The sequence below is a fragment of the Galleria mellonella genome, unplaced genomic scaffold, assembly GCF_026898425.1.
Source record: "Galleria mellonella isolate WM207_F2 unplaced genomic scaffold, CSIRO_AGI_GalMel_v1 utg28, whole genome shotgun sequence".
Lineage (NCBI taxonomy): Eukaryota > Metazoa > Arthropoda > Insecta > Lepidoptera > Pyralidae > Galleria > Galleria mellonella.
The window spans coordinates 2255253-2277460 of record NW_026442064.1 but is presented as its reverse complement, the minus strand read 5'-3'; the positions used below and the strand labels follow the sequence as shown (position 1 = coordinate 2277460).

Here is a 22208-nt window from a genome sequence, read left to right as displayed (position 1 = left end):
TTTAATTACGGCCGAACAAAACCCATTTACTATAAATTCATTAGCTGTCGTATCATCAAAATCTAATTTACAACTCGAGTCCCAGTTAGTGAACGATCAAAACAGAGGAGCGAGAAACCCACTCGGAACACAATACAATTTGACGTGAAGTGTGAAGTACTGTCAATCTCCTAATCCCCAGTTGGCTAAAAAATGAGTTGCAATCAAGCGTGGGAACAGAGGCTTGTCCCTACACCCCGGTCATTAGCATCAAGTTACGCGATCCCCGTCTCATTGTAATTGTTACAAGTGGCGGCGCGGCGCGGCGGGCCGCGTTAATGTGATGCGAAATAATTTGTTGCGAACCCCGAGTTCAGAGTGTCTGGATATTGAATAAATTAAAATAATGCTTCAAAGATTAATGTCCGATATGAATATTCATATGTGTATTAATTTATTTATGAACGTTGTTAATACAGCTCAAAACAGATGTTTTCAACTAGTGGAAGTCTCATTGGAAATTACCACGCAAAATACGTACTATTTTGACGTTCCCTAACATTTTTTTCTTAATTATTATTAACATTAGTTTTTTTTTTTCTTTAACATTGTTTTTTTTTTTTTAATCTTTACTAATATAAATGTAAAAGAAAGTTTGTTTATTTCCTTAATAGCTTTACCAATCACTATGTAATTCAGTATACACGTATGTATATGAAATAGGGAAGGATATAGGATACATATACCGGTCACGCGGACGAAGTCACAAGTAAAAGCTAGCAATAAATGATGAATTCCTTTTTATTTATTTTACCTTTTCTTTCTTTCATTACAAATATATGCCTGTTAATTTTACGTATACGTTAGCTAGCTGCATATACCACATAGTAATGATAATGTTAAACTGACACCCGACGGGTTAAACGTAACGTCGACGTCGTAAAGCTAGAACAATCGTGCTACAATAATCCATTACTATTATTACTCATCAACGTTCTCATTTTAGGGCTAACTGGTGATACTGTGATCCCCAGCGGTGCCTGATATCAAGTGTCACAGACAGACAGAAGGGACCCTTTGCACGCCCGCGAAGCCGATACACTCGACAGCTGAAGTGTTATGTAATTAAATTTATTCGTGTCATAATAATATTAAAAAGTCATATGTCGTGGTTATGTTTTGTAGATTGTAGTAATTTGACAATCCGATAGTATGTTTTGTGTGTGTGTTTTTTTTTTCTTATCAACAGAGATTGCTCATGTGTTGATCTCTAATTTTGTATGAATGAATGATTTATTTTTCTCTTTACAAAAGATAGTAAAAATGTTTTTTTTTATACAACTTAGAATGGCAAACAAGCTGACGGCCCACCTCATGGGAAGTAGTAACCGTCGCCTATAGACATGAGCATAATAGAGTATACTGTTTCGCCCATGATACCGCCCATGCGATGCTATTCCTGAGGACTCGGGTGTTATTCCTCCGTACCCAGTAAATTCACGCCATATCCCACCCTTCAAACCGAAACACAGCCATGCAAACACAACTGCTTCACGGTTGAAACACGAATGGGACAGAGGTACCCAAGCAATCGACTTTTGTACAGTCTCCCTCTGGTAAAACATTATTACATATTATTACATAGCCGTTAGACTACAGTTGAATATTGGAGACCAGTTTTGATAGACACTGGTGCTTGGAGTAAGTTTTACAAAAATAAAATTGCTTCATCGTCATGAAATTTGGTTTATTTATATTGAAATCGTATTTTGTTATTTTTAAATGATTAATAATATAATCAGTTATGTAAAACAAACAAACATTTAGCACTTATAAAATATTTACTCGATTTATGCAAAATTAGCTTCGTTCACATTTAATATAGCACTCACGCCCTCTATCGTGTAATAGAGTAAATACATTTTATTAATTAGCAATACACGACTTTGAAAAAATCACAATTATAGATTTTTTTTTTATTTTAACAAACTTTTCAGAACTGGCGTGCTTGTACGGGATGAATTATATAAGTGTATGTAACAAGAAATATAGGCGTTTATCTCTGTCTACCGCGTGAGAGTGCTGTCGTGAAGATAGTTAATCGATACGAGAGGTCCCCTGATGCAGCGTGACGTATATCAAGTGTCACAAAGACGTAAGAGCGGCTCTCTTTGCGCCCGATTAGTAAGCCCCGGTACAGTCGACGTCAAAAGTGTTAATACATTATTTAAATTTAATTTAACCCCTACATCGTGCATTTCATTGAATTATAAATATGGCTGCTGTTTAAATTTAAAATAGTATACAAATTCTAATCTGAATAATAATTTGTACGGTTTCTTCACAAAAGCTATTTTAGCTATTTTGAAGTGTTCTGTTTTTTCTTTTGCGCAAAACTTTCGATATCAAAATAAAATGACAAACAACTGTCAAAATAGGTTTATAAGTTTTAATTTTTCCTAAAAAATTTAAAAAAAAAACTATTTTACCGATTACCAAAGGGGTCGTGAAGAAAAGAAACAAAAATAATTAAAAAAAAAACAACAACAACAATATACGTAGTCGATTTATAAATATTAGAGTTAGATATTTGCGACTTTGCGACTGTACCTTTATCTGGGATTAAGCAATGTACGCTTAGATTTTGTGATCACATAGTTGAAGGGTTAATGTTCTGTTCTCCAGACAGACAGACAAGTGAATAAGAAATCCTTTCTGATTATGAAATGATTAACAACTTCAGAACTATTAAGTTTGATTTGTAATTATTATAATTATATATATATATATATATATATATATATATATATATATATATATACCAGAGAGAGACCTTGTACAAAAGTCGCCTCTGTCCCATTCGTGTTTCTACACGAAGCAGTTGTGTGGGATATGGCGTGATTTTACTGGGTACAGAGGAATAACACCTGAGTCCTCAGGAATGGCAACGCGTGGGGGGGGGGGGGGTATCATGGGCGAAACAGTATACTCTGCTATGTCCATGGTACTGCTCATGTCTATAGGCGACGGTTACCACTTTCCATCAGGTGGACCGTCAGCTTGTTTGCCATTCTAAGTTGTATAAAAAAAAAAATAGAATTCGAAATGTGTTGAATTGGTGTGTTATTGAATGTCTATGGAATCTAAACACGAATTTTGCTTTATATAATATAATATATCAGATTATAACTCGTCCTCTCACATAGTTTTTTTTTTAAATCCACTTATAAATAATAAAAAAAAAAACTCCAGTCACGAACCCGCATACCTTGCATGGTGACTTATGAGCACAAACTCTCCCATGAAAAGGACCAATAATATATCTATCTATCTATCCATTTAAGAGCTGCGCTCTTGTCGGTGGAGCTCTTGCCACTCACTACGATTTTCAGCGAGCCTCTTCACCTTTTGATACGACACGACACCAACTGCTTCCTTGATCTGCCTGATGTAACTATGTCTCGGTCTCCCTCTTACCCTCCTTCCTTCTATCTTACCTTCTATTATAATGTTCATAAGTTCGTCGTGTCGTATCAAGTGTCCTAACATTTTTCCCCTTCTCTCCTCAATAGTTCTAATAATTTGTCTTTTTTCCTTAACCCTAAGCAAGACCTCCTCATTGCTAATTCGATCCCTCCAGCTATATAATGATGTATGGCCATTACAAAAGTCTAAAGACGATCGTACGTATTGGAAGGCATTGGGGAAGGCCTATACAAGCTGAAATTAGGATAATGATGTAATTATAAGTCTGTGAAATGCAAAAGAGTCATAGGTAATTTATCTCTTTTTTACTTTACATTGCTGGCTGGACGACTTGGTTGATAGCCGTATGTGAAGTAAACAACGGAATATGTTTACTTCTACAACCACCAAGTAAATAATAACAGTATCGTAGCGTAACTAAATAAATAAGTAAATTAATTGACTTTAAACAAATATAAACACTAAATACAATCAAGTGTCACGTCAATAAAACCGATCTTTCTTCATTATATCAGCCCTTAATTGTCCATTGCTGAAATAAGCGTTCCCTAGAAGAGGAGTTTTGCTAATAGTTGCCATGCTTGGCAGATGGGTTGGCAAACTGCGGTTAGGCTTTTAGTGATACTTTAAGAAGGACTGATGCCCATCCTTCGCTTTCCCTTAGTCGCCTCTTACGACACGCACGGGAAAGGAAGGGGTGGCCCATTCTATACCGGGACCGATACGGCGATCTCTCTTATTTATTTTTATATTCTCAGTAATCTCATTTATTCGCTGAGTTAATAATGAGTCAATGCAGTAGTGCGGGGGGGGGGAAGGGATTGTTAGCAATGGAGTTTGATAGCCCCATTGCTAGCAATATGTCTTATTAGGTCGACCACCACGTGGTTCCCCCTGGAAACTATCATGGTTAATTTCCGATGAATTCATCATGATGGACTAACTGGCCTGTTTTCATTCTCATCTATCACCCTTCACTGGTGCTCCGCCAGCGTATCCCATTAGCGCAGGCGGGGTTACCATACCATTTTCAGCCATCAAGAAAAAATGCAGTAGTGCGCGGAACTGCGTGTAAATGCAGAGTGCACCTTCAACAGACTCCGTTTTGTTGCACTATGGTGCATTTTGAGTTAATGAATCGACACAGTGAACTGCGCCTAAGTTACAAGAGATTTCTCTGAGTTACCCAGATTTAAATTATTATTAAGTAAATGCAAATGAATAGAAAATGAACTGGAAACGACGGTTTTTTTTTTCTGAACTAGGACCAATGTTTTAGGATAAATCAATCTGTCAGGAAACCTTGGAAACTATAGATTAAGATGCCTGCATCCCAAATAAATGTGACGATATTTGTTGCAATTTCTAGGGCTTTGCGTCTGTGTCACAGCTAATTTGTTCTAAAGTCACTAGAACGATTAGGTTCCAATTTATAAATTCACCTTTCATCATCTTCCTACCCTTATCCTAATTTTTATTTGGGGTTGGTGTGATATACTTATTTTTCTCCTCCATTTCTACATTCACTCCCATTCTAGTCATATCGTCTTTCACATAGTCCGTCCATGTCTTTAGATCTCGGCCCTTACATCCATCCGCATTCGTACCTACATAACACTTTGCTGACCGGGAATTCCATCATGGTTGAAATCTTTGGCATTCCAAATTTAGATTTTATATCACAATTTTAGTTCAATGGAACTAAATATAAAATCTAAATACAAAGAAAAGTCTTTTTTGGTCATAAACGCTTTGTAATCCAAACGGTGTTGCCCGTCGTGGTAGGAGGACGTACCTGCACGCTAGTGCAATAACGAGTTCACTTGTCACCACTCAGCAAAAATGTTAATATCTTTTTTAAAACACGATCCTCATTCAAATTTGTAAATTATAAATTAAAAAAAATGGATTTGTTATCATTGTAATAAAAGGATATTTGTAATTTACATACCTCACGGCAGTATCCTATTGCAATATCTTTATTACAATAAATGGTTATAAACATTAGGTACGTGCGTGGAACTTAAATTTTACGATATATATGTATTAAGACGATACCAATTTAGAATATTATTTCAGAATAAATAAGACAAAAGATTATTGATCAAGTTCGATGATTTTTCCAATCGATCGATAAAACGCGTGGCGATGCTTACCCAATTGAACACAGACTGGAGTGAATTGAAAGGTAAGTAACTTTGTTTAACTACATTGGCTTGGAACGTTAAAGTATTTGTTGGATTTGATAATTTTATTAATCAGAATGGATACACAATAATATTTGTGTGCTTAGATCATTTTAATAACAATGCGTTACCCCCGGAGAAAGGTGTTTCTTTTTAATGGATGAAAATGGAATGGCAACTTTGCCTTTTTTTACACAACTTAGAATGGCACACAAGCTGACGACCGACCTGATGGAAAGTGCTAACCGTCGCCTATAGACATGAGCAGTACCATGGGCATAACAGAGTATACTGTTTCGCCCATGATGCCCCCCATGCGTTGCCATTTCTGAGGACTCGGGTGTTATTTTTCTGTACTATGTAAATTCACTGCCATATCCCACCCTTCAAACTGAAACACAGCCATACAAATACAATTGCTTCACGGTAGAAACACGAACGGAACAGAAGTGCACAAGCAAAAGACTTTTATACAGTCTCTCTCTGGTTTTTGGTTAAAAAATATATTGTTGTTATTCATTATAAAACAACAAATGGTTGTTAATAGTTTATCTTGCGTTCCCATTGCTATTAATATGCCCTATAAGGTCGACCTCCGCGAGGTCTCCTCTGAAAACCGTCCTTGTTAATTCTAAGCAAATAAAAAAAAACGATTTATATAAAAATATTATATCTAGATACAAGTATATAAAAATCCTATTAATATAATAAATGCGAAGGTTCGAAATGATGGATAGATGGATGAATGTGGATGTTTGTTACTCTTTCACGCAAAAAATACTGAACAGATTTGAAGGAAATTTGGTACACAGGTTTTTTTTTGGTAGATGAAAATGGTATGTTAGCCCCGCCTGCGCTAACGGGATACGCTGGCGGAGCACCAGTGAAGGGTGATAGATGATGAATAAAAACAGGCCAGTTAGCTCATCATGATGAATTCATCAGGAATTAATCATGATAGTTTCCAGGGGAAACCGCGAGGAGGTCGACATGGTTGGGTATATTGCTAGCAATGGGATTTTTAGTCTCCATTACTAATCCCTTCCCCCCCCCCCCCTTGGTACACAGGTAGGTTATATCCTAACTTAGCACTTAGTATACTTTATGTACAGCGAGATATAATATTTAAACAAATATCTTCTTTAGTACCTCAATCTATTCGTGTTTCAGCCATAAAGCAGCTGTGGGTATGAATAGTCGATTGTGACAGTTACCTTTAGAAGCGTAGTATTCAAAAATGGAAATGCATAAGTGATAATGAACATAGCTCTACATACTCTTTGATATCCACAATACTGTTCCAGTATATAGGCGACGGTTACTATGTACCATCAGGCAGACCGTCTGCTTCTTAACTTTCTTGGTATAAGTTTCATAAAGAAGCACTGTGAAATCTTTTTCGAACGTAATCTCCGTATTTATACGAATAACGATTTTTTAGAGCCAAATTTAGATCCAAATAAATCGAATATATGGCCGGGTTATTATATAAAGGGGAAAAACCAATCGCTCGACCAATAAGTCAACACGGCGCCTTCGGAAAATGATTTTCCACTTGTTTCGAAGCGCAAAAGCGCTGACATATCACGACACTGCCGCAGAGATAATTAACTTTTTCATACAGTTTTTTTTTTCTGAGTTCGTCATGAATTTTTAACTTACTTTTGATTTAGATTTTGTGGTACACTCTCTTACTATGTGCGTTGGGTCACATTGTATATTTTATTATATATTACTATTTATAGTACATAATCGTATAAACTTTTTTTTTATTGAATATAGACTAGCGATGCATATATATATATATATATATATATATATATATATATATATATATATACCATATATATAATAAAAATGTGACGTAGTTTTCCGAACGCTGCCCAGCCAAGTTGGATTCATCGGTTGACCTCTCGGTCGAAGTGTGATTTACCTATTCGGGTATTTATACATTTATATATTCTTTATTACACTAAAACACACAGTAACAACAATAAGTTAATAACAATGTTAGCAAAGGCGAACTTATCTCTAAAAGAGATTTCTTCCAGTCAACCTAACACAGTGGCATAGGAAGTAGTGAGTCTCATAGGCATCTTTCTACTCTTATCCTAATTATAATTTGGGGTCAGCGTAATATGTTTTTCTCTTCCATTCTTCTTTATACGCGGTCATTTCCGTATTCACACCCATTCTGGCCATATCATCTTTCATACCATCCATCCAAGTCTTTTTAGGTCTTCCTTTGCAATTATCTCCATATTATATCCACGTTCATCTCATATACTAAGTTTTTTGTACAAAATTTTATGACATCTACTTGAGCCATTAGAAGCTCATTTTCGCATTTATAATACCTATCTTTGGCCGTGACGTTATCTATTTTATGTCGATTTAAATCTGTCAAATACTGAAAATCTAGAAAAAATCAGTAAGGGTTTATATATATATTTTTTTTTAAATTACACAAAATTTAAATCATTTTCTATCAAAATTGAAATCTTCTTTATTAAGACGTGATTGTTTGTCAAGGTTAAAATCTTCTTTGTCAATGTTTAAGTCTTCTCTATTTGCATTTAGATCTCCTTTGCCAAGACTTAAGTGTTCTCTTTCTATATTTAGATCTTCTATATTTAAATCTTCTTTATCAAAATTTAAGTGTTCTCTGTCTATATTTCGATTTATTTGTCAAAATTTAAGTGTTCTCTATTAAGGTCTCTTTCGTTAAGATTGATATTATTATATTTTTGATCGACATATGACATAGAGTATATTCGAAGACGTTACACATCAATATTGAATGTTAAGTAGGTAAATAACAAGATACGAACCTATGAAAATCACTTATGAATGATTTTTCTTTAATTAAGGACTTCTTATGTGTTTTGATAGGAGACCTCGATATATATATATATATATATATATATATATATATATATATATATATATATATATATATATATATAAAAAGACTAAAACGAATTATGTTTGTGTTATTACTTACCTTCCGTATAACTTCCCTGTGGAATTCATATAAATTAATTACACATACAAGCACATATCGCTCAGCTTATCGTATTAAAGTAAACATCTTTGGCCAAAGATGATCGCGAGCTAAGTTCGCAAGGCAAATCATAACAAAATCAGAATAAATCATCAAAACTCCTACGAAACAAAGTCGTTAATAGAATTGTCGTTGTGTACGTCTAAATATATAATCATAAATAATGAGTACCGTGTCACATTTATGCTCGTTATAAATATTAAATGACACCTTGATACTGTTCTAATAAGTTACTGTGACAAAGTATCAAGTGTGTATTCAATGGGACATGTCAATTTATGTCTCCTTCAATGCACGTATTACGTAATGTTTCATATATTAAATATATAAATTGTGTTATATAAATAAGAATAATAAAGGGTATAATATATATTCTTTTTTTAAATTTATATGTTTGATATATAAGTATTAAATATATATATAATAATAAACTTACATTGTGCCGTGGCGACCAAGAGTTACACATCAAGGATGCATCTTCCAGTATTCGACTCTGAAAAAAGAAAGCCTCGGTTTCTTTAAAGTATTATGTTATTTGCATGCATTTTTATATACACTCTTTTATTAATTTTTAAATAATTTTTAAATTAATACTGTAAGAATCTTTACATATAAAATAGGAAAACGCTGCTTCAATTTGACGTCTTGGATAATCATCATATCGTATCAGCCCTTAACTGTAACAGAAGGGCAGTTTTGACAATAGTTGCCACGCTTGGCAACCGCTGTTAGGCTTTTAGTGATGTTTTAAGAGGGACGCTACTGCCCATCCCTCGCTCTCTTCAATCGCCTTATATGCACTATATTGTATAATTAATTGTGTGAAATGCATGAAGCCATGTAGGTCCCGGTATAGAATAGGCCACCACTTCCTTTCCCGTGAGTGTCGTAAGAGGCGATTTTGGAGTCTATGGTCGAGGAATAGGCAGCACCTTTTAAAATATCACCAAAGGCCTAATTGCGGTTGCCAAACTGTCTGCGTAGCGTGGCAACAATTGACAAAACCCCTTTTGTGGAAGAGGCTGCGTTCAACAGTGGACAGTTAACGGTTGAAACACAAAATAGGAAAAAACAGCGAAATATTTAGAATATTGATAAATCCAAAATTGACTAATTTATAAGTAAATAAACCAATGTTAAATTGGAATATTTTTGAATACACTATATTAATACTCGGTTTATTTAAATTGATTCTATTTTGATAGTTGCATATTAGTATAATTTATTAATACGAACACAAAACTAAATCCTTAGATTATATAGATAGAGTATAGAGCCTCAAAAACGGGTCAACTTTATGTCAGCTAATTGTCAAATTAACTGACTTGTTTTGTTTTATCAGTGTCCTATATACTTACGCATACAACGTATCTTGACGTATTATTTAATAAATCAAATGAATATTTACGCATTATTAAGATGTAGAAATTATAAGGCAAAATAAATATAGAAGTTGCAAAAGAATTATTCATAACAATTTATCACGCAAAATTGTATGAAAAAGTTGACTCGCTTTTCTAGAAGCAATTGTATGGAGACACTCTATCTATGTATACTTGCTTAAAGTATGCCAAACCGCTACGCCAATATTAGTAATGGGCTACACACTCCTCTTATGGGACAAACGTTCTCGTTAAAAATGTATAAATACGGATTGGAAAGAAAAATCTCAAGCAACACACTTTGTTGCATACGGGTAAGTGCTTTAAAGCAAATCCGGTTATCCTCTAAGGCACGAGGCTGTAAACTTTATTGCGCCCGCTACTGGCTTGATGACAAATTGTGCACTATTACATACTGGTCCGTAGTGACACCCACAGGAATAGACTGTGGTCTATTCCTGTAAAAAGAGTATGTTCTCAATTAAATTAAACTAAACAGTAATCTCTCTGTTCTCCTTTAACCAAAGGTTGTCTGTAAGAGATTGACCTAACGATATGACCGTCTTGTATGTTTATGTATAAATTTAAATGTATACTTTATGCTATTGTGTTTCACTTGAACTGTTTAATTGATATTTTCTATTTCTAATGTTTCTGATGCAATAAAGAGTAAAATAAATAAATAAAAAATAAACCAGCCACTTGAACGTGGCAAAATTATTTTAATTTAAAATTTAGAACGCGGAATCGTGAGTCCATTTTTTATTTAGCTTCGTAATATGCAACAGTTTAGTTTACAAAGAAAAATCTTGCTTGTTGCTAAATATTATTAATAATTTAATTGGTTTTAAAGAGATAAATTACTTGTAATGCAAAGTAGAAATTCTTTACTTGTGGTTCCTCCCACATATGATCTATGTAGTATCTCATATATACATATATATATATATATATATATATATATATATATATATATATATATATATATATATATATATATATATATATATATATATATATATATATATATATATTGCCTCAGTGTGAATATTTCTTGTAAATTTTATTTATCTATTTATAATAGTCTACTATAGTAATCGTTTAAAGAAAACTGGGATTCTCAGTCTTCCTTTCTAACAGTCCCTTTCCCCCGAAAAGAAAGGGGTAGCCTACTCTATGCCGGGATCGAACCGGGGGACGAACAGGTTTATAATATGTATATTTACTTGATACTAAAAATTTCAAAGCGTTTAAATGTGATTAAATAGTAAATATTAATAAAAACTAACATTGTAGATATTTATGTTAGGATAAATTACATCATCATCTTTATAGCCATTACCCGTTCACTGCTGGACATAGGCCTCCCCCATAGACTGCCATAAGGAACGGTCCTGAGCCACCTACATCCGCTGACTCCTTGCAATGCATTTGATGTCGTCACTCCACCTAGTGGAGGCTCGTCCTACACTACGTTTGGCTGTACAGGGTCGTCACTCAAGAATCTTTCTTCCCCATCGGTTGTCGGTTCTTCGAGCTATATGATACATAAATTACATAAGTATTATAACAAATATAAACTGTGCAATATGTCAATTACAATATGTAACCTTGAAACAAAGAATTACCATGTTTACGTCTCGTACACACCGACTGTTTGACAAATGGCCTTTTTTTGATTAATTGCGAACGGTGTAAATAGTGTGACTATTTAGTATGCGGCGGCCACGCCCTCTGCCGACGTCGGCGAAGACTTGCCAGTTTAGCAAACATAACGTTGGCGGGGTAACCACTAGGGTCATAGAAACTGAGAAATTGCCCTGATCGATGTCTGTTTGTTTAACTGGTATTAGGGTACCGTATGTTATATTGTAAATGTTATACACACTGTAATTACCAGCAACGTGTGTTATCTTGCATAAACAAGGGACTTTTTGTCCACTAATAAAACTACCCTTTAATTTTGGTCTAGGTATTTTGTTTTGTCTAAGTTTTTTTAAGTCTAGAGACAATCATCAGTTTAAATTCTAGTCTGACTGTAAGTAACAACTTAAAACAGACCTAGAAGATAGTTTAAGAGGAAACACGGTGATTTGGACATTTGTACAATAGATATTTTGCAAATGTTTTGCTTTCACGCTTTGTCGAAGTCTGGAAAAAAGGGACTGTCACAACTTAGTTTATAATAAATAAATATTGATGAAAAATTTCCAAAATCGTCAATTTGTTTTCCCCTATTTTATTTTCTAAAAATGATCGTGACAAAAAATTCACTGCTGATAACAAGAAATAACTCAAAATAATGTGCAATTATTCCTGAAACCTCGGAAAATATTACAAACTGCCAGATATTATATTTAACTAAATTTCTGAATCGATTTCGATAAAAGTTGGTAAAAAAGTAAATTCATTATGTACTCAATATGATAGATGCTGAGAAAGGGGTATTTTTTTTAACAACTTAGAATGGCAAACAAGCTGACGGCCCACCTGATGGAAAGTGGTAACCGTCGCCTATAGACATGAGCAGTACCATGGACATAACAGAGTATACTGTTTCGCCCATGATACCCCCCATGCGTTGCCATTATTGAGGACTCAGGTGTTATTCCTCTGTACCCTGTAAATTCACGCCATATCCCACCCTTCAAACCGAAACACAGCCATGCAAACACAACTGCTTCACGGTTCAAACACGAATGGAACAGAGGTGCCCAAGCAATCGTCTTTTGTACAAAGTCTCCCTCTGATACTTACTACATGGCCTGGGGTCTAGGGCGGCCATGACTGGAAATTCGCTACTGCAGATACACAGCAGATGAATGTTTGAAATAAAGGAAGACAAAGAAGTATGGCAAAGATAGATACAAACTGTATGACGAAAGGTGTCATTACCAAAGGAGAAAATAGAGGAATACGTTTGTATTGGAAAAACGGTGAAAGCATTTCCTTTTAAAAACGATAAAACCACTCATTGTTTTCTCTGTTCTCTTTCTTCTTCTCTTCTTTTGTAAAAAAAATATCATCCAGTTACGATTTTATTATAGTAGTAAGATGCACTCGAAAGGTTGCGTCTGCTTGATGAAACTGCGAAAGATGGCAAATCAGCCCTCTAGACGAGTGGATAATGAATCGATCGATAAATATCTATCGATCAGTACGTGTACGGTATGTGTACAAGATATAATTAAAGATTGTTACCCACAAACAAACTAATTTCATTTGTGACAAAATTAATTTGATTTAAAAATTAACTGCTGAAACCAATTTCGATAAATTTACTATGAGATCCACCTGTAAGTATATCCTTTCAGATGAAGAAAGAATTTGCCAAATCGGTTTAGAACTGACGGAGTTATTAGGTAACAAACATATAAACAACAGCCGAATTTAGAACCTTTTTCCTTTTGAACTCGATCGAAAACAAGACAGTAATACTACTCTTCCAATAAAAAGTGGTTAGTTCCAGCAGTGGGCAATGAATTGACAAGGAATCCCATGTACTGGCCATCAATATACTGGTATATTTTTGAAATACATATATACCTAGAACCGTGTCCTATAGACACACGTTTAAACGTTGCAATTTTCTTTTCATATACGTCCGTGATGTTTCTTTTCATATATAATCGACAAAATTAATTCAACGCTACATATGAGCGGGCACGCTTAATTCAAACAAACTCAAATTAAGTTCTATTACATGAGAAACAAACTCTCTTTTTCCACGTAGCCGTCGCCTTTAATGACGTGAACTTTATACAACCTGTAATTTCCTATTACGCTATCCACTTTATAAGTTAACCACCTATATCATTTTTAGACACGTTTATTATAATTTTATTATTTATCAACGAAACAAAGTTTTTTTTATGAATAAATGGGAAACTCTTTCAATAAGAAATTAAAATTGTCTAAACAGACTCAGAGTTGACGAAGGTAAAAATAAAAATAATTTTTGGAAAATATTTCTCTTTTAAAAAGTTGGTTCAAATTTTAAAATAAAAATAGTTATGTTTCCAATGCGATTGTGATCCATTTACGTTAAATTTTAGTTTAGGCGTTTAATATTGGCATTTATTATAACATTTACTAAACCTAACATTGGATAAATAAATTGGTAATTGGCTAAAAAATTGTGATGTACCAATACTGATTACTATAATTTACAAATATATATACTTTTAAATATTTGTACACTGGATACAGCAGAATATGATAGGATTTTATTTACCTTCATCTTGTTATAATAAACAAATGAATTATTTTTATTTATTTATTTATTTATTTATTCATTAGTACAAATATGTGTACATGGCGGACTTAATGCTAAAAGCATTCTCTCCCAGTCAACCATAGGGAAGTGTCAGAATACTCGAATGCGGTACTACTAATTATTGATATACATACATACTAAAATTACATATATAAACGAATAAATATATATGAATAACAAATATATTTACACATATATGATATATACTATATTATACACGCAATTAAGAATAATATAAAGCACTTACTGCTCGATCGAAATGCTGGATGCTTGATTGCTTCAAGCATCCAGCAATTAGCATTCCATTGTTTCTATCTATCCTAATGGGAGACACACGTGGCAGATATGTACGTATTGCTCCAATAAGTTTGAAAATAAAAATATCAAAGGACAATTAACTGTGGATTAACATTAGTATTATTATTTCACTGAACTTTTTTTTAGTTAACTTAGAATGGCAAACAAGCTGACGGCCCACCTGATGGAAAGTGGTAACCGGCGCTTATGGACATGAGCAGTACCATGAACGTAACTGAGTATACTGTTTCGCCCATGATACCCCCATGCGTAGTCATTTCTGAGGACTCAGGTGTTATTCCTCTGTACCCTGTTAATTGCTATGTCCCACCCTTCTAACCGATTATTTTAATATATTTTATTTTATTATTATTATTTTTTTATTTTCTTTTGTAGCGGATTTAAACAAAATAATTGAGTTGAAATTACCAGTTTTTCAATATCACAGGCATTAATTTATTCTTCCTAATAATATTTAAACTATGTCTGTGTATGAAAAATATTTAGGAAAAAAAATGTATTTCAGAAATTTTAGTCTGTATGCTCATTCCAATATCACGCAAAAACTACTGCTCTAAATTTGATGCAGTTTCTACATTTGTGTTCGTGAAGGTCTATGTGCCATCTTGATACTCCGTCTAGAAATGGTGTTATATTTCATTGATTTGTCTTACTTCTGAAATCCACGTGTACGAAGTAGGGCAAAATGCTAGTACTGAATAAGTTTCAAATACGATGACACCAACACATTAAGTAGTTCCTCTTATTCCATGTGAAAATTCCCAACTCAACATAGAAAATAATTTAGGAAACAATAAGCAAGAAGGAAGAGGAATAAAGGAGAAGCGATTAGGTGAAGGCAAGGGATAGGCAGCAGCGTCCCTCTTGAAACATCTCTAAAGACTAACTGTGGTTGCCAATCCGTCTGCCGAGCATAACAATAACTGGCAAAACCCCTCAAAGGGAAGGTTTCTGTTCACTAGTACGCTAACGGGATACCAGTGGGGAATAATACTAGTAGGATAGAGGGAGAAGGGATAGTAATGCGCACAATATACCCTGTCAGGTCGACCACCACGTGGTCTACTCTGGAAACCATCGTACTGAGTTTCAATTCATCACGATAGGCTAATTGACCTGCCTTTTCATTTTCCCCTATCATCCCTTACTAGTGCTATGCCAGCGTATACCAATAGCGCAGGCGGAGTTACCTTTCCATTATCATCCATTAAGAGGTAATACTAGTATGATAGGGTGAATACAGTTTATTGGTCCATGACGAATTCACCAAGAAATAACGCCGGTGATTTCCAGAGACATCGTCTATCTGAGGGAATACTGCTAGCAATGGGACTGTTATACCCCATTACTATAATTTATCAGAAGGAGACTTTGTACAAAAGTCGATTGCTTGGGTACCTCTGTCACATTCGTGTTTCAACCGTGAAGCAGTTGTGTTTGCAGGGCTGTGTTTCGGTTTGAAGGGTGGATATGACGTGAATTTACTGGGTACAGAGGAATAACAGCTGAGTCCACAGGAATGGCAACGCATGGGTGGTATCATGGACGAAACAGTATACTCTGTTATGTCCATAGTACTGCTCATGTCTATAGGCGACGGTTACCACTTTACATCAGGTGGGCCGTCAGCTTGTTTGCCATTCTAAGTTGTATAAAAATCTTTTCGCCTCTTATCAAGTTGCGTCTGTATGGTGTGGTGGTTGATACTTGGTAGAGTTTACCACCAATATCAGCATGACATGACATGACCAAGCTCTATTGGGTTAACATTAAACCTCATTCCTACATAATCTTTCTACTTAAAACTTAAAAAAATTAATCCTATATACCTAAAAAGACTCACAATTCGACTATTTTTATGTGCGTAATATTGTAATATCGTTTTTATATCGATTTTTCCGTTTTTTTTTTAATTATAACAATATCTTATATATAAAATTCTCGTGTCGCGGTGTTCGTTACCAAACTCCTCCGAAACGGCTTTACCGATTTTTATTAAATTTTGTATGCATATTGGGTAGGTCTGAGAATCGGCCAACATCTATTTTTCATACCCCTCAATGATAAGGGTGACCCAAAATATTTTTTTTTTATTTTTTTGACAAATTTTTCCATTTTTATTTTATTATGATTCAGCATTGAAAAATACATACAACTTTAAATTTTCATCGTTTTACGATCAACCCCTGTACTTTAATTGCGATTTTTATATTTCGTAATAAGTGGTAAAACAACGTTTACGGGGTCAGCTAGTAAGTTTATACATTTTGCTTTACCTATTATACCGAGACGGTTATATCTCACGATCGCAGTGGTATGGTGAATTTTAAGAGCGCCCTTTGACTTGGACAATCGCAAAAACGTCCGGCCGAAAAACGGGCCGTCAAATTTGAGTGAAAATCCACCGTGACATCTTCCTCGCTCTAGTATCATAAATAATTAATTAGAAGCCCTTTGCCGCGCCTGTTAAATGGCCTGACTAAATAAGGGAGACCGCCCCCACCCGGCCCTTTGCTGGAAACTTTTAATACGCAATGTTTGTTCTCAGATGGATTTGAGTGGTAGTTTATTTGCTTATGTGTGCACTGTGTAGGTATAATTCTAGTAAAACACATCCTTGATAATCCTACTAACATAAACTAGATGTATCCTATTGGTTTTCCCACGTGAATTTGTATATAAAGTCTCCTGTCAGCTAACCATGGTATGGTATGTATATATTAAATTTTATTCCAATTCATTTAATAGTTTAAGCATGATAAAGTAATAAATATATACATTTTCATATAATTATAATATAATTTTAATATAAACTTATGGGCCAAGAAAGAATCGGTAAAATTGCCACAAGATATTTTTTCTTACGAATTTTTATTAATCAAATAAGTTTGTAACTGTTAATATAAACACTAGTACACTATAGTGTTCAGCCCCGGTTTCGCACGGGTAAATAGAAGTTTCTAAAATAATATATATACCATATAATTGGCTGTCAATATAATTTTCTATAAGTGAAAGAATTTTTTAATTCGGTTGAACAGTTTTTGAGTTTATCCATTACAAACAAACAAGTAAAAAATCAAATCTTTCCTCTTATAATATTAGTATAAATTATTTATATAATTATTTAACAGATGTGACAGATATATCTGTATTATTTAACATTTTATTCCCATTAAATAGGTTACTTAACAATTAAAAATTTACAGATACGGAAGTAAATATTGCGAATAGAAAAAGTATAAACAGATCGGTACACAAGTAACTAAGATATCGCGTTGTATTTACATAAGAATAGACTGAGAAGCTTCTCCTTTTAGAAGTCATAAATTTTTTTCAAATGCAAAATTTTCATAAAATATCTCTGTACAAATTCTGTATTTCACATTGTACATTAAACATCTGCATTTGGTAATTCAAACGCAGCGTAAAAATTGCGACAATACCAAAATATCAGGTGTACATGAAGAGTTTGCACGATACAATACAAGCACATGGGTGACACGCGACGCCCCCTAGCGAGCCACTGCCACGGCAAACCACACATCTAATTTTACTATTACCACATACTATATTAGCGCCGCTATAAAACACCCGCAGTCGCCACCTGAAGTGGTTCGCACGCGCCAACTTTTAGACGTAAAAAAAAAATATATATATATATATATATATATATATATATATATATAAATCACTCAAACAAGAACATTTCCAGCATTTACAGGGAAATAATCGTATCGCGAGTACTTAGAGAGTTTGAAACAATCTTTATCTAAATCATGGAAGAATGGTCTTAAATTTGCCGGAGCGTTTTAAGGTTGGCAGAGTGGGACAGTGTCTATTGTGGACGGTGGGATAGAGAGAGAGGGGCCGACAGGAGATTATGGTAATGACGATAAAAATACGCAATGAGGGTGGGTACTTAGGAACAATTTAAAGATATTGTATTTAATGCAAAGGCGGGACGGCGCGAGGGTGGAGTGGAGACGCGAGCTGGATTTTGTGAATTGATAATTGGGGTGCACGTCATCGGATCGAGGGGTTTTTCTGCCATTGGCAATGAGTCCATTAGCGGGGTTCTATAGTTGTGCAGTAGATAAGTATATAAGAAGGTAACGTAGCATTCTGTCCACAAAGGAAGTTGAAATTTGTAATGGATTTTGAAGTATCTATTGGGCATGAGATCTCTATACTGTGAAAAATGTAGCACAAAGTTTTATTTTTCTGAATCTGTTGTTTACAATAATAACATTTATTAACGGCGGCATAAAGCCTATATTTATATCTATCCGTAAGTGTATAGTACGTACATACCAAATTTGATAGTGATTGGTTAAGTCGTTAAGCCGCTAAGAGGTAATAAAACAAACAAACAAACTCGCTTTCACATCACATTAATATTATAAAAGCTAAAGTTTATAAGGACGGACGGATGGACGTTTGTTTGTTATGCTTTCACGCAAAAACTAATGAACAGATTTGAATTTGTTACACGGATAAATAATGAAAACCAAATGCAATTTCATATCTATAAGGTTACTATTTTACATCAAGCAGACAGGCAGCTTATTAGCCATTATGTATTTTAAAAAAAAACAAGTACTGTAAACCATTCAAATAGTTAGTATGTAATAAATATTTATTAGTACTGTTATGTAGTATATACTCTTCATCAATACAAATAGGCGACGGTTGCCACTTTCCATCAGGTGAGACGTAAGCTTCTTTGCCATTTTAAGTTGCATGGAAAAAAAATTTAACAACACCGGCCATAACAAGTACGTCACTTAATTTATACAAGCTATACATACACCAGATATGTAAGTAATCGTAATTCTGTAAACTTATTTTCTATTTTGTAGAATACGATTGAAAATATGTTTTTTTTATATATATATATATATATAGTTTTATCTTTTATATATTTATATTATAACATTTTAAGTATTTCTTTTTATATTATGTGATTGCTTTTAATGAATTACTCAAGCTGTGCACATAATGTAATCGGATTATAACCTAGCCGAATCACAAATGTAATTATTACTTAAGTTTTTTATGGTTCTAATCTGTTTTATGTGCCAATGAAATAAAATAAAACAAAATAAAATAAAAACCAAAATGTATTCAAGTTAATTACATTAGTCGTCCGTGTGTATTCCGCTTTAGTAGCGGGCCGTGGGTATAACGAGTGCATTAGCAGCCACCACTAACAATAACCGTTAACGGTTAACTGTTATTGTCAGAGTCGGTAACTCCGGTAACTCGCGGAGTCGGATTTTAGCTCCAGCCTCTTAAGTAGGTACCTACTGTTACAGCACTTTTAGGGTAGGGTTGCCAGTAACAGATATACACTTATTTACTTATACCTATATAGAACAAGATAATGGGGTCGTACACCCCAGGTTATATATATAGGCATTATTACGATTAATTATAAATTTTATAAATAACTAAATTTATCTCTATTACAAAAAAAAAAATTCCACGTTTTTATCTGCATATATATATATATATAAAGTGCTAACATTTAACGTAACATTTAATTTAAGATATAACCTACTCGTGTACCAAATTCCATTGAAATCTGTTTCAGCGGTTTAAGCGTAATTAAGTGACAAACATCCAAATCCAAACAACAAATTTATTCATATTTATAATATTAATAGGATTCACGAATAAGATGCAGAGCGTTTTTTTTTTATTTTTAACCCCTCAACTCAAAAAGAAGGAGTGGTTGAGATGTTATAGATATGTTTGAAGTTATTGTACATATTTTATGTCTACCAATGTGGCTCTGTAGCTACAAGTAATATGAACTAATTTCAAACTGACTTTTTATTAATTCAATGTGTCCTTTTTTAGTTAAATGGAAGAAATATTATTTTATTACACAGTTTTGCAATAAAGTAATAAAAATCAAGTTCCAAATTTTTAATTAGTAACATTCATATTTCACATAAATTTTCGTTTTTTTTTACAGCACAGGGGGCAAACGAGCATGCCACTCACCTGATGGTAAGTGAATACCGCCGCCCATGATCACCCACAACACCAGCGGCATTGCAGGTGTGCTGCCGACCTTTTAAAAAGGAATGTACTCTTTTCTTGAAGGTTATGGAAATACTGCTGCTGGAAGTTGATTCCAAAGAATGGTTGTACGTGGAAGAAAGTGTCTTGAAAAACGCACGGTGGAAGACCGCCACTCGTCCAGATGGTTGGGATGAAACTTTAGTATGTGGCGGGTTGTACGGTGGTGAAAATCAGCAGCAGGTATCAATCCGAACAATTCCTAAGAACACTCCCCATGATACACGGTAGAAGATCCACAGAGATGCAACATCTCTGCTTCAGTTTCAGTGTGTCAAGTCGGACAGTAAGGCGTTACATAAATTAAGGTATATTAAACCGATTTCTCGAGACTTATATCGATTCTACTGTGAGATTATTATCCGAGATACGGTTAAATATAGAACGAGATTAAATGGATTAATCTGAGATAATCTAATAAATACCATCTCCAGATGAAGTTGAAATAACTTTCCAAATCTTTACAATTGTAAACTTATCATAAAAACATATAAAAATTTAACTGAACTAATATAATACTATGTAATGAGGGTTGAGCTCTGTTGTCTGAGATACAGGTTTTATAACCTAGTTCAGACACAGATGTTTAAACTGATCCAAATGTACAAATTCGTACCTACTTTTACTGTAATTTCCAGTGCTGAGTTTGTTACAATCATGGTTACGCAATAAAGTTATATTATTATTATTATTATATATTATAGAAAATACTGAAGGCAAAGCGAAACATACAGACAAAATGAAATGATTAAATTACTTGGAAGCTACTAGAGCTATCTATTGATGCGTAGAGAAACAAATTAACTTTAACCACTCAGCTCTCGGCAGTTTTATATATATATATATATATATATATATATATATATATATATATATATATATATATATATATATATAATAGTAAAAAAGAACATATGCATTCTTTATTATACGAGTACTTGTAAATTACATAGATAACACGTTTATAAATACTGTGAGCAAGAGTGTTTTGTTGTGTTTTTTATTCTACAAAAAGCTTAAATTATGCCAAATCCAATTATTTTAAATAAAAAAATAAACTAATCTAATTAATCGATTTTGTAAAAAATTCTATGAAACCAATCTGTAAGTATATCCGTTTAGATAAAAAAAAAACCAAATCGGTTTAGAACTGATGAAGTTATGACGTAATAGACATAAAAAAAATACAATTGAAATTGAGAACCGAACCTTTTTAAATTCGCTTAAAAAGTTTCTAAAATAAAGCAGTGTTTTAGTTAAATAGCAGCTAGTAGCTAGTTTTTTTCTTAAATATACTATTTTACCTTTAATACCCTACAGTAAATTAAATTCCCGTTTAATTAATTACGATTCTTTTAAAACCAGTTATCAAATGAATACGCACAAATAATAACTTCATCTTTAACCGTTATTTATACCAGACGGAG

At 33.7% G+C, this 22208-nt stretch overlaps 1 protein-coding gene across 4 annotated transcripts in view; it reads right to left on the bottom strand.

Moving 5' to 3' along the window:
* The window catches only part of LOC113521559 (inhibitory POU protein), a 94883-nt gene that overhangs the window by 19971 nt on the left and 52704 nt on the right, over positions 1–22208 (bottom strand). For 2 of the 4 annotated variants that reach the window (XM_052895503.1, XM_052895504.1), the window contains exon 2: positions 9152–9208. The exons of the other annotated variants lie outside the window; for them this stretch is intronic. In XM_052895503.1, coding sequence (XP_052751463.1) covers positions 9152–9208 — 57 coding nt within the window. The remainder of the gene's footprint in view (positions 1–9151; positions 9209–22208) is intronic. 4 annotated transcript variants of the gene reach the window in all.